The 14749-nt window shown below is 38.5% G+C and overlaps 1 protein-coding gene across 1 annotated transcript in view; it reads right to left on the bottom strand.

Annotated features, from left to right (window-relative positions):
• The window catches only part of MLLT3 (MLLT3 super elongation complex subunit), a 115514-nt gene that overhangs the window by 39173 nt on the left and 61592 nt on the right, over window positions 1–14749 (bottom strand). Inside the window, exons 4-5 of the mRNA XM_014252387.2 lie at window positions 12381–12524; window positions 1134–1253 (exon numbers count right to left, since the gene is read on the bottom strand). Coding sequence (XP_014107862.1) covers window positions 1134–1253; window positions 12381–12524 — 264 coding nt within the window. The remainder of the gene's footprint in view (window positions 1–1133; window positions 1254–12380; window positions 12525–14749) is intronic.

Here is a 14749-nt window from a genome sequence, read left to right as displayed (position 1 = left end):
CAGCACCTGATGTAGGCATCTGCTTTCCTTTGAGACATTAAGCACTAATTTTAGTATGCCAAAGTACACACCCTCAGTTTAATCCTCAGATTATACCTCAGCTTCTCATTAGGAAAATAACACACTTCCATATATTCTTTAAATGTTGCAAGACCACCTGCATTAGAGATTGTGACGCTGTACAATGCACACCAGGCAGAGACATGTCAAAGAACATTTTCTGCCTGTCCCTGCATATTATGTATCCCTACCATCTTTACTTAGGCATACCATTAGTTCATTACCTGACAATTCTTCCAAGATACGAGATTTGGCACAGATAGTGAACACAGAAGTTATTAATAAAAATGGGTATTGCCCCTTGAAGTATATGCAGGATTAAGTAACATATTTCAAATCCATAAGATACTACAAAAGAAAACAAAAAGCCAAACTATTTAATAGAATGGAGAAAAGGCTTGCATTGCATTTCATATGTGAATAAAGAACAACATGCTCCTTATTTTCCCATACCATTAGTTCATCTTCTCCAGAAATTATCTGCTATTTCAGAAAGGTCCATCTGTATTACTCAAGAGGTTCCTTGGACCATGCCTTCTTACTACATTTTAAGTTTGGGATTCAGAATTTGATGTCCTAGAGACCAGTGACACATTGCTTTATTTGAAACATCTAGGAAAGAATTAACCTCTCGAATTTAATCAAAATTAAAAATCCTGAAGAATGCAGCTTCAAGTTTCACTCTACACAATTATCCTTAAAAATGCTTAATAAATGAAATTATTATTACAGTATTACCTCATATTCTTTATATTTCCACAGATCACACTTCTATCACTGTAATCCTCATATTATAAGACACTACTACAATTCCTTCTGGAATAGGAGGAAAGCAATTGTACAAGTACAATAACCAGAGAACCTTCACTGGTATTTGTTCTCATAGCCATCCTTGCAACTGCAGTATTTCACATGTCAAACAGTAAGTACATAGCAAAGAAATGTCAAGACCTGTTATCATTGGCCTACCAATTAAAACATTCAAAACACATCTAGATTATTTTTTTTTAATTAATTTCATTACCAGGAAAAGCACTTCTGGCTCAAATTCCTTCTAGTAAAATAAGTCTCACCTTTGGCCCATGAGATGATTTCTTCTTCACTTCAGAAAAAGACAGAGAGTTACTGGGAAGGCTGGGGAGATGAAGGCTCTGCCCTGAAGAAAACGATGTGCCATCTGACATTACCATCATCTGTCATAAGAGGGAAAGCATGTTAGTAACACATTATCAACAAGAGCAGTCTCACCTGCCTAGCAAATCACACTGGTGATATAAATGTCTGGATTCTTCAGACATGCTGGAGAATAAACGTCCAACAAACAATATGCATGATTCTTCTCAAGAGGGGGTAGTTTAATGAAATCACACAGATAATTAATTTTCTCCAAGAAGAGTCTGTTTTTCCCACAATATTAACTAGTAAGCAATCTCCCTGCCTATATCCTGACCCCTGAGCCTTCACACCCTATCCTCTCTACATTCCCTGAGAGGCAGAGGAGGCAGAGTGAGTGAACAAGCATCTTAGCCAAGGTTAACCCACCACAAAGACACACTGTAAAAACAGACTGAGGTTTTAAAGTAAAAGCAGGAAGTCTTTAATTTCAGCTTCTAACTTTAGGCTTCTGTGTTATCTACAGTACTGCAAATTGGGTGGCTGGTAAGCAGGCAGTCAGTTTTGCTGTTAAGAGGGTCTAGCTCCCTTTCTTGATTTGAAGGACTTAAGTACAAACAGATCATTTCCAGAAAGCACATGTAAATCAGCTATTACTGACCAGTTACCTGACATGCAAAGATTATTCCTTCCATCTGTGGGAAATCCAACTAAGATCTTGTCTTCTGCTCCAGCGGTGCGGTGTCTGGATTTTAAGATTCCTACCAGAGTAATTCATTTATCTATAGTTTAAGAACTCCAAATGCCAGAGAAAGCTTACCTGTCTGACAAGCCCTGTAAAACTGGAAAGAAGATGCAGAGCTCTGCACCCGAAAGGAAACGTCTCTCTTCCTACAGGTTCCCATGCACAAAGCAATACTGGTTTTTGTGGATATCCTACGTGGTTACCCTTGCCTCTTCAGATGACCAAAATATCCTCTAACTCAGGGGACAGGAGTGAGCTGACCCATCACATGCCTCAAACCCACTACATGAAAATAAAGGGAAATCAAGGATGTAGATATGTATATTCCAATGTTACCCCTCCAAGTCAGGATGATATTTTATTGCTTACAATACACTTACACTTTGCTCAAAAGATACATGGTAGCTCGGGGAATATTAAAGAGATCTGTCTACCTAATAAAAATTATTTTTTATCAGCCTGTTTTCAACACTGTAGCTTGATGCCAAAGGCAGAGGAAGAAGACAGTTAAAGTGCTCTACACCAGAGCTGGACAAAAGCCAAAATTCTGAATAATCATACATCCAAAAGCAATGACATTCTTCTTGCAATCCTGGCACTGCTGATTGTAATTAGTTATTGTGAGTAACAATAAGTGATCTTTTAGCAGAAGAAATATTTTTTTATCTCAATTTGCAAGGCCTTTGGTTGCATTAAACTCAGCCAAGTACAAGAGAAGGCACAAGCTAACAAAGAACAATCTTTGTCCAAAGAACAAAGTTTGCACACGTGCATCCCATAAACCTGGGCAACAGGTAGAGAAAATGCAGGTATTTAGCATTATTTTCTCTCACAGAGGATGTCAAATAGGTGTTGAACAATATTGTTCTTTAAGTCAAACTCTGCAGTAATTTTTAAAGCCACAAATTTAATAGAACATGTTGTTTGCAAAAAATCATTCAGAAAAAACCAAAATTATCCATTAATTAGAGAGTTAAAGCTGGTATTTTATTGCCCCAAGTAGTTTCGCTCATACATTCATATGACAAAAAGATGCATATCCATGTGGAACAAAAATTTACTCAGACAGATCAGGCTTTGCCCTACCCTGAAATTAAAACCAAAGAAACAAAAACTTTGCCAAAAATTTTTTCTCCTAGTGTTGGAAGTTGCCATTTTCTCCCTGAAGCATAGAAGTCTGATTGACTGAAATCAACTCAATGAGGTTTAACCACTGCATAAATTTTCTTTTTAAAATTCAGAAACATTTCAGTTTAGAAATATTCATATATTCATGATTGTACACAGGCATTCTTAGAAAGTTGACATTTTTTAAAAATTAGACTTCTAAGATATCTCAGTTTCTGGCAAGTATTTGGACCATTAACAGTCTCCATATTACAGACTGCTTCAAAACCGGATGACAATCTACAGAAAGATTTGGAGGGATGGGATGAATAGCATTAATACCATGTGAGGTCTGATTTGGCAAATCTAGTTACACACAGGAGAAAATTAATCCTGTACTGGTTTTAGAAAACAAAATCTGGACATACCAAACTGTGAACCCTAAAAATTTCAGTGTATTTGAATCCTGTAGCCTTTTATTTCATCATAAACCCTATAAAAAATGGCAACTGTAAATTCAAACTTCAATGTGACCATCAATGCATGCAGTTAGGACAGACTACAGACTATAACATCTTTAAAGGTGACAAAAAGATGACAAGAGACCAAAAAGTCTCATGTAAAATTAACTCTTTGGCCCCTGTGATAAAAACCACACACTTCTCTTCCAAACAGATCTCTGACAGAAGTGTATGTTCTTCATTTAAGTTCATTATATCACCAAAAAAACCCCAATTACTTTGACCTCTCAAAGAAAGAACTTAATATTACCACTAAGTAACATCCAATATGTCTGTTTTCTTTGTCAAGATCACCTATGTAGAAAGCCCCTATATTACCAACACTTTTTTGAATTAATACGCATTTCTATTTTGGCTAAATTTAGGAAAGTGACAACTGTACATCTAGTTTAAGTTTACTGGAAGACCTCAGCTGACAGAATTACAGAAATTTCTGCAGCAGGTAGCTGCCCTTTGTCCCTGCATTACTCAAACAGAATCACAGGCTGGTAGATGTACTTCCATCAGCTTTCAGAGTAAGCCCCTATTTTCACATTGGTTCTACCACGCTGACAACACAGCAAGACACTACTACTGCAGCAAGAATGCAAGCTCACTGATAGCATAGCAGTAACTCTGCAGTGCAGCCTATACACACAGTTTTTACTTTTTTCCTTCCTCCTGCATTGCCAGTTTCCCACTGTCCTACAGCTGTCTGGAGATACAGCAAGAGAGAGGAGACATGGCTGCAGCCCATGCTTGGGCCAGGCAGCCAAGGACACCTGCAGCTGGCACTCATCTGCACCCACAATGAATCATTTCGGCAACAAAACCCAGGAAAATGACTAATCCTTCTTGGTCTCTTATAAAGTCAACAGCTAAGTGGGATCAGCCAGACTGGTGGAATAAGACACTGAACAATGTCAATAAAGCAAGGTGAGACAACAGCAGTCTTTATACAAGTCAGTTTAAACAAACCTATAACCACACTGTGAATTCACCAACATGCAAAAAATGAAGTTCTAGTTACAGTTTTGCTGCTTCCTCAAAGATTTTGCATGACTGTATTTAACAGAGCAGAGATCTAGCTAATCTCAAAGCTTGTCTTTCATGGGGTAAATGGTGACAGTAATACAATGTGTAAAAGTGGGGCATTACTTAGGCTTGTTCAAAAGTATTTTAAGTACTTCGTGCATTAGGATATCTGGTAGTGGATAAGCACTAGGAAAACAGCCAAGGGAGAACAGTTAGTTTCACAGTTTAATACCAGGCACAAATAACGCAGCAACAGCAGAACAGGCTGTATGAAGAAACATGTCAAGGGAGTTGATCGTCCCACTCTGCTCTGCACTGGTGTGGCCTCACCTGGAGTCCTGGCTGCACCTTGGGGGCATCTCGGCACAAGAAGGACATCACCAGACTACTGGAGTGTGCACAGAGGAGGGCATCCAGCAGGGTGAAAGGCAGCTGACCTCACTTGACTTGCTCAGCTTAGAGAACAGAAGGCTGAGGGATTGAGTCCACTGCAGCCCACAACTTCCTCGAGGGGGAGCTGCTGATCCCTCTCACATAATCTAACTGCTCTGCCAGTAGTGGTATCTTGCCTCTAGCTCACCAAAAACTCACTTCACTAGCCTTCAGCTGTTGAGCTTGTATTTAAAACCTTTGTCTACCATTTGCTTTAAATGAAAAACGACTTTGCAAGGGCAAAGTAAAACCTACTTTTTCTCCAAGAACAGTGCTCAGAGGAGATACACTGATGCTCACATTATTGGGTAGGAATAATCAACCCGAAGCGACTACCCTCCATAATATCTGAGCTGCTGGCATATTAGAACCATAGAAAGGTTTGGGTTGGAAGGGTTAAAGATGGAGTAAAAATCATCTTGTTCCAATCACCCTGCTGTGGGCAAGGACGTATTTCACTACATCAGGTTGCTCAAATTGCCATCCAAACTCCAAGAAATGGGGCATCCACAACTTCTCTGGGCAACTTGCTCCAGTGCCTCCCCACCCCCACAGAAAGTAATTTCCTCTTAATATCTAAATTTACTCTCTTATCTAACAATACCTGCCCTTGTACAAATTTCTCTCAGGGAGTTTCAAAGGACATTCCAATCTGCTACTCAAGACAACTGAATGCTACGGAAAGAAAAACTGCCATGCATTTAATTTAAGTAGTTCTGTGCACTTCTGAAAAAAGGAATGGACCAGGGAACAACTGTGCACTACCAACTGCCATAATATAATCAGGAACCCTCCTACACTATTCCTCTTCCAGCAATTTGGAGAAAATTATGAAATTGCAATACCTTTTGAATTACAATAGCTTGTACTAAACCTACTAACAACTGATTCTGAAGTTTCCTTACAAAAAAGAAAAAACTGGCATTTTGAAAGCAGCATTTATCTACCAATACATGATTGACATCTTGGAGTACCTGTGTACCCAACAATAACAACTCAATTTCAAAGCAAAACCTTGCTTTTCATGTCCTTATAACAAGAGGAACATGGAACAATTTTGAAATGTTCCATTAAAAACTGATCTTTTATTGCCAATTTCTACAAATGCACACAACTGCAAGGTGCTGCACCTGTGCCAGGGCAACCTCTAGTACAAATTTAGGCTGTGGGATGGACAGATGAGGAGCAGCCCTGGGGAGAAGGACTTGGGGGTGCTGGTGGATGGGAGGCTGGACATGACCCAGCCATGAGCATTCACAGCCCAGAGCCAAACGTGTCCTGGGCTGCATCCAGAGCAGCGTGGGCAGCAGGGCCAGGGAGGGGATTCTGCCCCTCTGCTCTGCTCTGCTGAGACCCCACCTGGAATCCTGCATCCAGCTCTGGGGTCCCAGCACAGAGAGGACATGGAACTGCTGGAGAGTCCAGAAGAGGGCCACCAATATGGTTAGAGGAATGGAGCACCCTTCCTATAAGGACAGGCTGAAAGAGTTAGGACTGTTCAGCCTGGAGAAGAGAAGCTCTGGGGAGAGTTTATAGCTGCCTTTCAGTACCTAAAGGAAGGCTACATGAGAACTGAAGGACGACTTTTTAGCAGGGCCTACTGCAATAGGACATGGGATTGTAGTTTGAAACTTAAATAAGGTCAATTTAGACTAGCTACAGCAATGAAATATTTTAGAGTGAGGGTGGTGAGCCACTGGAACACACTGCATTAAGAGGTGGTGGATACCCCATCCCTGGGAGCACCAAAGGTCAGGTGGATAGGGCTCTGAGCAGCACAATCTAGTTGGGGATGTCTCTGCTCACTAGATAATTTGTAAAGGTTCCTTCTAACCCACATTATTCTCTACAATCGTGTCAACCTTGAGGTATAGGAGTCACAGATCTACCATCCCACATATATATTTACACAGTTAGGAACTGTACAAGTGTCACAGGTCCAGACCAACACAATTTCCTTATTAATCCACATCAGAGCTCCTGCAGGTGAATAAGCCACTATCAAAAATCTGTTGTCTGTCTCCTAGTTTTTCTTTTTCCTGAATGAAAGGAGGCCATCAATAAAGCTGCAATAATCAGATCTACACCAAGCTACCTGTTGCAGTTTCATTGACTGAGCTGCTCATCAAAGAACACCTTCATACAGCACATCCAGAACAGGCAGCGAGCTTTACCACAGTGTGCTGCAGAAAAATTCCAGCGGCACTTTCAGTAAAAGGTACAAGATACCTTAGAATCCCGGGGAAAATGAACCATTACTACGACATTTCTGCAGCACTCATCACGAGTTATACTCATCATGTATCAGTAGCAGACAACTGGACTTCTCTGTGTGGCTCTGGGTTGCCACACCCTGTGTCATTTTATAGTGGCAAACAGATTACTACACATAACTTTTTTCAACATTAAAGAGTACATCTGAAATACTGGGGGAAAGCAGTAATGATTTTAAATGACCACAGCAACACTAACAGTTAAAGTCATGATGATGAAAAATCAGTATGGACCCCAGTATAAGCTACTGAAGGTGCGAATGCAGACCTATATTTTGAAATTTCAGAGGATAACACACTGCTGAGAAAAACCTAGAGAGTCCAATTAAGGCTGAAGTTCCAAAATATAAATCATTAACTAAAAAATACAGTAATCCTGAACAACTATTATTTATATTTAAGCCAATAAAAAAAAATTTAAGTTATTTGCTTGAAAGTAAAGTAATATGTAGTTCAAGAAAATTCAATTACTTAAATATGAAAAGTACAAGATTAAAGATAATCCCTTCCCTAGAGCAGCATTATACCTAAGGTTGGTTCTGGGTAGAAGCCAACTATTCCAACTGACACAAAGGAATTTGCCAGGAAATAGGGAAGATGGAGAAAAGAGGGAAATCCCCACAATTTCATCTTCATTACATGGATTATGAACATAGGTTTTAACACTGGCACTATGCAGACAACTCAACTGACTGAGAAGACATTTCTCAGCTGTTAAACAATAAAACCACAAAGATACGTAAAAAACCTCAAACCAGAATGCAATGGGTTTTGCCAAAACCTATATTTTTACCTTGATAATTTTCTCTAAAAATTCTCTCTCAGAATAAGTCTTCGTCTCTCTGACTCATTTAAAGATTAACTGTCTTTAAGAAAAGAGCTGTCTTATTACAGAAGCAGTGCTCTTGTATTTCCTAACAAATTTTACAAAAAGCAATAATAAAGGACTCATCTGGCGCTAAACATAATCATTACTACTCTAAGTGACCTATTTCTTGCATCCTCTTATCGTGAAACCTCAAACCATTAACAACCCTTTGCATTTGTAATAAAGCAGTGAATGTTACTATTTTTGCCCACAGTGTTAACAGCTCTCTAAGGGACAGAGAAAAGGCTTTTCCTTTTAGGAAAGAGAAGTCAGCTATTAAATTTTGTCTGCATACTCCTGGATTAAACTAATTATGAGTCTCCTGCCAAAAAGGCAAAAATGCTTAACTTCCAATTAAACTTGCAAAACAACCCAAACATTTTTATTTATGTATTTGTAGCTATGAGAGGGCAGAATCAAACTGCTATCTTAATACAGACTGAAAATATTTTCACCACTTTTTCCTGCAAGAATTGAAATTAAGTTATTTGTAAATATTCAAACATATTCAAACAAGTGATGCCTGACCAATTCTTTTTTTCCAGTAGCAGAATTTAATTCTAAAATGTTAGGCAGCTGTCATTCAGCATATTCAAACTTAATTTGCTTTTACTAGCTCACTAAACAGATTAGGTGTAATTTTATTTTTTTTCTTGCAATTGAAAAACATGCAAGCCAATAAAGCAATAGAACCAATACTAGTGACAATATAAAATACATAAATGGAATCAGACTCGATTTGTAAGTGTTTTCTGTGGGACTCAAAATTCAAAATCTTCAAATCAAATTTGAATGTTTTTCTTATCTCTGTAATTTTCCAGTGTCAGTTTTCTTCTGAAATCCATATGCAGCAATCACAGTGCCGCCTCTTTTTCCTCAGGGTCTCTCATATTTTAAGGCTGAAACTGATCACAACAGGTAACTGAGAAATCTAGGAAGGAATTACATAAGGGTCAACACTTACTGGCATTTACATGATCAAAACTTCAATCCTACTGTACCTGCTCATGCATAATTTCATGCTGTGCCTACAGGACAAGCTGTGTAGGAGACTGCATGCAAACACTGCAGTTCATTCACTTGCAGTAGCTTGATGACTGGCTTGGTAAGACACGGATCAACTAAAAGTTGTCACCTATATCCAGGGTATCCTTGGGGATTTCAAGCAACAGGTTGCTAATTCACATGAGTATACATATATATCTGGTAGCTACAAATGAAGAGGTACTACACTGAGTAAATGGTACAGAAAATTCTCAGTGGTATAATTTCCACAGCAAACCTTTCTAAAAGGAATGTCATTCAGAACAGATATATATAGATAGATATAGATAGAAAGATATAGATATATATAGATACATAAAAAAGTATAGAACTTAAGTGTATGGTTTGGTTGAATTTGTCCAGTGTACTCGTAAAAATATTTTACTTCTTCAAGAAATGTAAACATTTCTTTTCTAGAATTACGAGAATAAGCCAACTGAAAATAGGTGAATGGTAGAGATAGATTTGAGCATAACTAAAGCTTTTCAAGGGGCTGTGGGAAGCTCAGCATAGAAAATGTATTTCTGAAGGCTGAAAATTTTGACAATTGGAAATAGCCTAAGACAGAACCAAAGGTTTCTATTTACGTTCCTGATTAAACAATCTCTGAAGCCAAATTCTTTCTTCTAAGGCCTGAAAATTTAACTGCCTCTTGGAAATCAGCGAGTTGGTGAACTCCCAATAATGAAGATAGACTGCACACTTATGCTTCAATTCTGATGATATCAAGTAAAATGCTAAGATACAAATATTCCACAGAGCTAATCTACATAATTGGTACCACCCTAAATATTCTGTTCACCTAATTAAAGTGGCCACAGTGGCACTGCAAAGCTATACTATAATTGAGTTCTGAGTTTTTAATCACTTGTGGTATCCCAGTGTTACTCTCTCAGTGAGCTACAGGCTAGCCAGTCATACCTTACTGGACATGAAGGATGGAGAAGGGTAACAAAACTCTCTTAGCCTGAAAGACAGAAGAACAGTGGCTATAGCAAATAACCTTGACTAGTTCGTGTTTGGGAGGCCACAAGATCTATGTGTGATGGAAGGGGGGAGTTATGAGCAGCCAAGAGAGAATTCAAGAAATCTGCAGCAAAAGACAAACACAGAGGCAAGAGTATACTGAATATGGCAGCATGCAGGTACCAGGTGAGCCTACACTTCTCCCTCCAGAACGACATACTATTTGTAATATGCATACATTTATGCAAATGAGAAATAATCATGTTTTGTAGTTCACATCAGTCAGCCCACGTAAAAATGGAAATCGGATCTGGGTTTCAAGGTGCATAGAAATCAAGCGATTTAGACCATTATTTAAAAACATGTAAGCAAAAGCCCAACCTGTTAAAGGACTTTAATCAATGCCACCACTCAGAGTTTTACATTATATGGTATCTCATTAATTTTGAAGAACATGAACTTCATTTTGCCAGACTTCTAGCCTATCAAAATTCAACAACATGTTACTGTTACTTTTTTCTTTAATATAACCATAAGCTAGAGGTATTAATTGTTTTGATTTATTTTTAAGTGCAAAACCCGTACCATACTTTATTATCCTGTAAATGCTTTTCTCAGCCTAAAGCATGGAAGTTACAAATGAGTTAATGCTCTGTTTAGAACAGACAACAGAAGGAACTCACCCACTTGGAAGGGAAAGTCACCTTTTCAGGGCTTCTACAGAATTGAAATAAAAGCCTGATTCCAGCATTTCATAAAGTGTTATGGGCCTTTCAACACCAGGAGATGCAAGACCTTCAGAGAAACTTTTAGGGACAAGACGGAACGCTATCACATTATTTCCGCCAAGCTGATGAGATAAACTCCCAGGTCAGAAATTCCATAAAGGGATGAAGAAAACGGGTAACTTAATGGGAAGTACTAATTTCTTGGAAATAAATTGGGGAAATGAAGAAAAAGAAAAAGCCATGCAGTCTGAAGCATCCAGAAAACAAAAGTCAGTGGAGCAATGCATTTTAAGAATGACCATACTGGTGATTCCCTATATTCAGGGAAAGAATTTGATCAAAACACGGCACATTTTGTTGTTCACACTTAGGCAACTTTCTTGCTTTTGTTAACTCAAGAAACCTAAAATGAAAAGGCACAGAAAACCAGCAATAAAAAGGAAGCTTCCTATTTTAACTTTTTTAATCATTACTCCTCAACTCCAAATTCTCTGCCGACATCACTTAAATTAATTACGCTTGTGGTTAATGTGGTTATCAATATTATCCAACCTGTTATTAGCAAATATTAAAGCAATGGCTCACAAAGTTTTCCAGAATACATCTCAATGTTTTATCTGCAAACACACTAAAAACCCTCTTGCACATTATAAATGCAAACATAAAACACTACCCATGCTTCTATTTCAATGTAACTACAGTTGTAACAGTTCTCCAGGAGGGTAACAAGGTCTGTCAGACTACACATGCTCCTTGGTTTTGCTTTGTTTTCAAAGATTCTCTTCAGCAGACTGAAGATTATCACACGAGCTCACTCTTTTCTCCAGCCCAGAACCGTCTAGCGGTACCAAAAAAGCTTACCCACTCATGTTATGGCTGTTTCAAAATAAAGATAGGACCTGGCATTAACACTTCAAATTTCACAGCATGAAGGCCTTCTTAACAGATCTATCAGTGACTTGGTAAAGGAGGCAAAATATACTCATGAGGTCTGCAAATAACAGTCAACTGGGAAGTGAAGCATCTGACACTTCAGAGCAAGCAGGGCTTGCAGGAAGTCTGGAAGAATGGGTTAACAGCAGCCTCATGAAATAAAATGAAGGCAAATGCCAAATACCAAGAACTGCCCCAGGAGTACATTTTTCTGATTCAAATTGTGCAACATATTACATAGATTTAAGTATGTTTGTTTATAGTTAGTTTTGATTTGTTCTACCTTACAACTACTGAATTTATTCTGCTTAATATAGAACCATTTCTCTTTCAATGAAACACGTTTTATTTTCTTATTACTTCCATCACAGAATCATGTATTTAAGGAATGCACATGCTCATTTGTTCACCCATTCCACTTAAAGACATGTACCAAGCTTCTGTACGAAGTTAATCACAAAAACACCTCACTTAGTTTCACTGTTATGTCCGTCTTTCTCATTATACTTATTATGCACCAGCAACAAGCAGCAACTTCTTTACTGTGAGGGCTTTTGACATGGGTGCAGGACTCACCCCTCCTGCCTTTAGCAGCTTTCTTCTGAATTCCTCTGTCGGGTTGTTGAATGTGAGCTTTTCACAGCGGAGGTGATTTACAGGTGGGTGGCCTTCAAGGTGCAGGAATAAGTCATAGTCAAATCGAACTTTCTTAGGTTCTTCCTGAGGGTTGAAAATAATCAGATAGAAACATCTAGCACCAAAACTAACTAAGTTAAAAACAAAGGCTACATAAAGACTGTCAATTAAAATTACATCATTTTAAACCATTCTCTGTGTTCTCAGACACACAGAGAATTTACCAAGTGTCAGCTGATCTACAGTAAATCAGAAAATAACAGAAGCTCCTATTGGCCCATGGTAACACAAAGCAAAATGCACAAATTTCATGAACAGGGTTTACTTGACACTGTTAACTCATGTTTGGCCCAGGCTACAGACAGGCACATAGGCAGATACCAGGATTCAGCTGACACAAGGTAACTCAGTCAAAAACAACAATTACATTTCTGAGCCATATAAAGAACTGAACACAGTGCAGTAAAAGTTCTGAACACAAATTTCTCCACTGCAGCCAAACAACTGACTTCTTTACAAGTTATAGAAAGAGGGAAGTATGAATCTGCTGCACCCAACCGTATTTGATCTCCTACTTATAGGGGTCTGCTTATTTCTTAAAGAAACTTCACTGTCTTGAACAAGTGTGGTCAGGTAGATTTCAAGTGTTTCCCCAGAACTTTCAAGCAGTTAAAATTCTCTGCCACCGCAGTGAACAAATAAAACTGAATGTTCCCTGTACCAATACGGAAAGAGAAAAAACAGAAAAGGCAAATTTATCTCAGGAGAAACCACCAGTGCTCCAGTGTCCTGAGAAAGCCTCAGCTGATAAAGGACACTGGTTGCATCAAACAGACTTCAGTATCTTCTATCTATCTGATATTACAAACTAAGCCCATTTTGCGTTACACATTTACACAGTCCCTTCTAGAAGCTGTATACGCATTAAGTGCTTTTTTAAGATCCTATTAAGCAGCCCTTCCTCTAGAGGCCCTGATGTGCAATGGAAGTCACCAAATCAAGCCTTATGGAAGAACAAAAAATGAAAAGTCAACTTGAAAAAAAGTTTCAGTAAAAAGGGAGCCATGAGGGAAGAGAATGAAGAGATATAGCAGAACTTTAGCACATATCCAACACTATATGAAATCAAAATGCATGTTCTGTTCAGTGACAGATGCTTTAGAAATTCACATTAACCATGCTGAATTTTGAGCCAGGATTCCAAGTATGGAAAGAACAAAAAGCACAGAAATCTCAGTTATTCTAGAAGTTAAATAAGAGGTTTCAAACCTTCAGTACACCCTTTCAAACAGCCAATGGACATCCTAATCTGTCTCATCTCTAGACTTGGAGCAGAAACAACAAAAGGAGACCTGAAATTATCTGTTTCTGAAGACAAAAGAAAGTAATTCTCCTAGATGAATTATTTTCACAGCTCTGTCATAGTTCATACAAGTAAATGACATAATTTTTGAAGGCAAATATGGATGATATTCCTTGTTAAAAATATTAACATGATTTCATGCAGAAAAATATGAAAGCAATTTATTCCCTGATCTTCTAAGAAAACTGCAATGTTGCTATTGGCAATGTGTTGGTAGCAGCAGCTTTGCCATAAAAGCCAAGTTAAAATAAATGGTAGTCTTCAAACAATTTTGTGGAAAGTCAGATGAACAGAACCAGTGATTAAAAAACAGACTAACTACACAAAAGACCATCAGTACCACTGCACTGCCATTATTTCAAAACAGGGGAGATAGAATGTGCTGCAGTTTATGAGCCTTATCCTGTATGAACTGCATTTTCCAGAGCAGGAGCCTTTGACCTAAAAGCACTTTTAAGGAGTTTGCCTCAATGACAAACAACTACAGCCTCCTGTTGCTGAATTTGGGAGCAGGGGCTGGTTGTAATTTTTGTTACTCCTTATAGCTTGGAATATTTTTCTATCACAGTGAAATACCTATTAAATTTTCCACCAATTTCTATTTAGTCCTGGGAACAGGAACCCTTTAACCCTCTGTGATCCAGGCAGTTTCCTGTACCCCTCCTTTCTCTCTCCATGAGGGTATTTTCTGAATCAGAAATTCAACAGGTGTCTACCTTTAATAAATGATGATAGTACATCTCCTCTTCCTCCTTCTGTCTATCTCCTCTTTTTCTGTATTGGAATACTTGTGAACTAACTGCCTTAGGGGTGGAAAGAGCAGCTGAGCCAGGAGAGAGTAGTAATTTGCCAGTTCAATTTTTGTGCCACTCTTCCTTCGTATTGCACCTACCCCAGGGAAGTGAATGCTCTGCAGCTGTGTAACAGATTGACTCACAGTCCAGCT

This window comes from Pseudopodoces humilis, chromosome 4, assembly GCF_049639895.1.
Source record: "Pseudopodoces humilis isolate 2021_Gansu_Grassland_sample_001 chromosome 4, ASM4963989v1, whole genome shotgun sequence".
Classification (NCBI taxonomy): domain Eukaryota; kingdom Metazoa; phylum Chordata; class Aves; order Passeriformes; family Paridae; genus Pseudopodoces; species Pseudopodoces humilis.
Note: the sequence above shows the minus strand (reverse complement) of the source record. Positions and strands in the feature narration are given on the sequence as shown.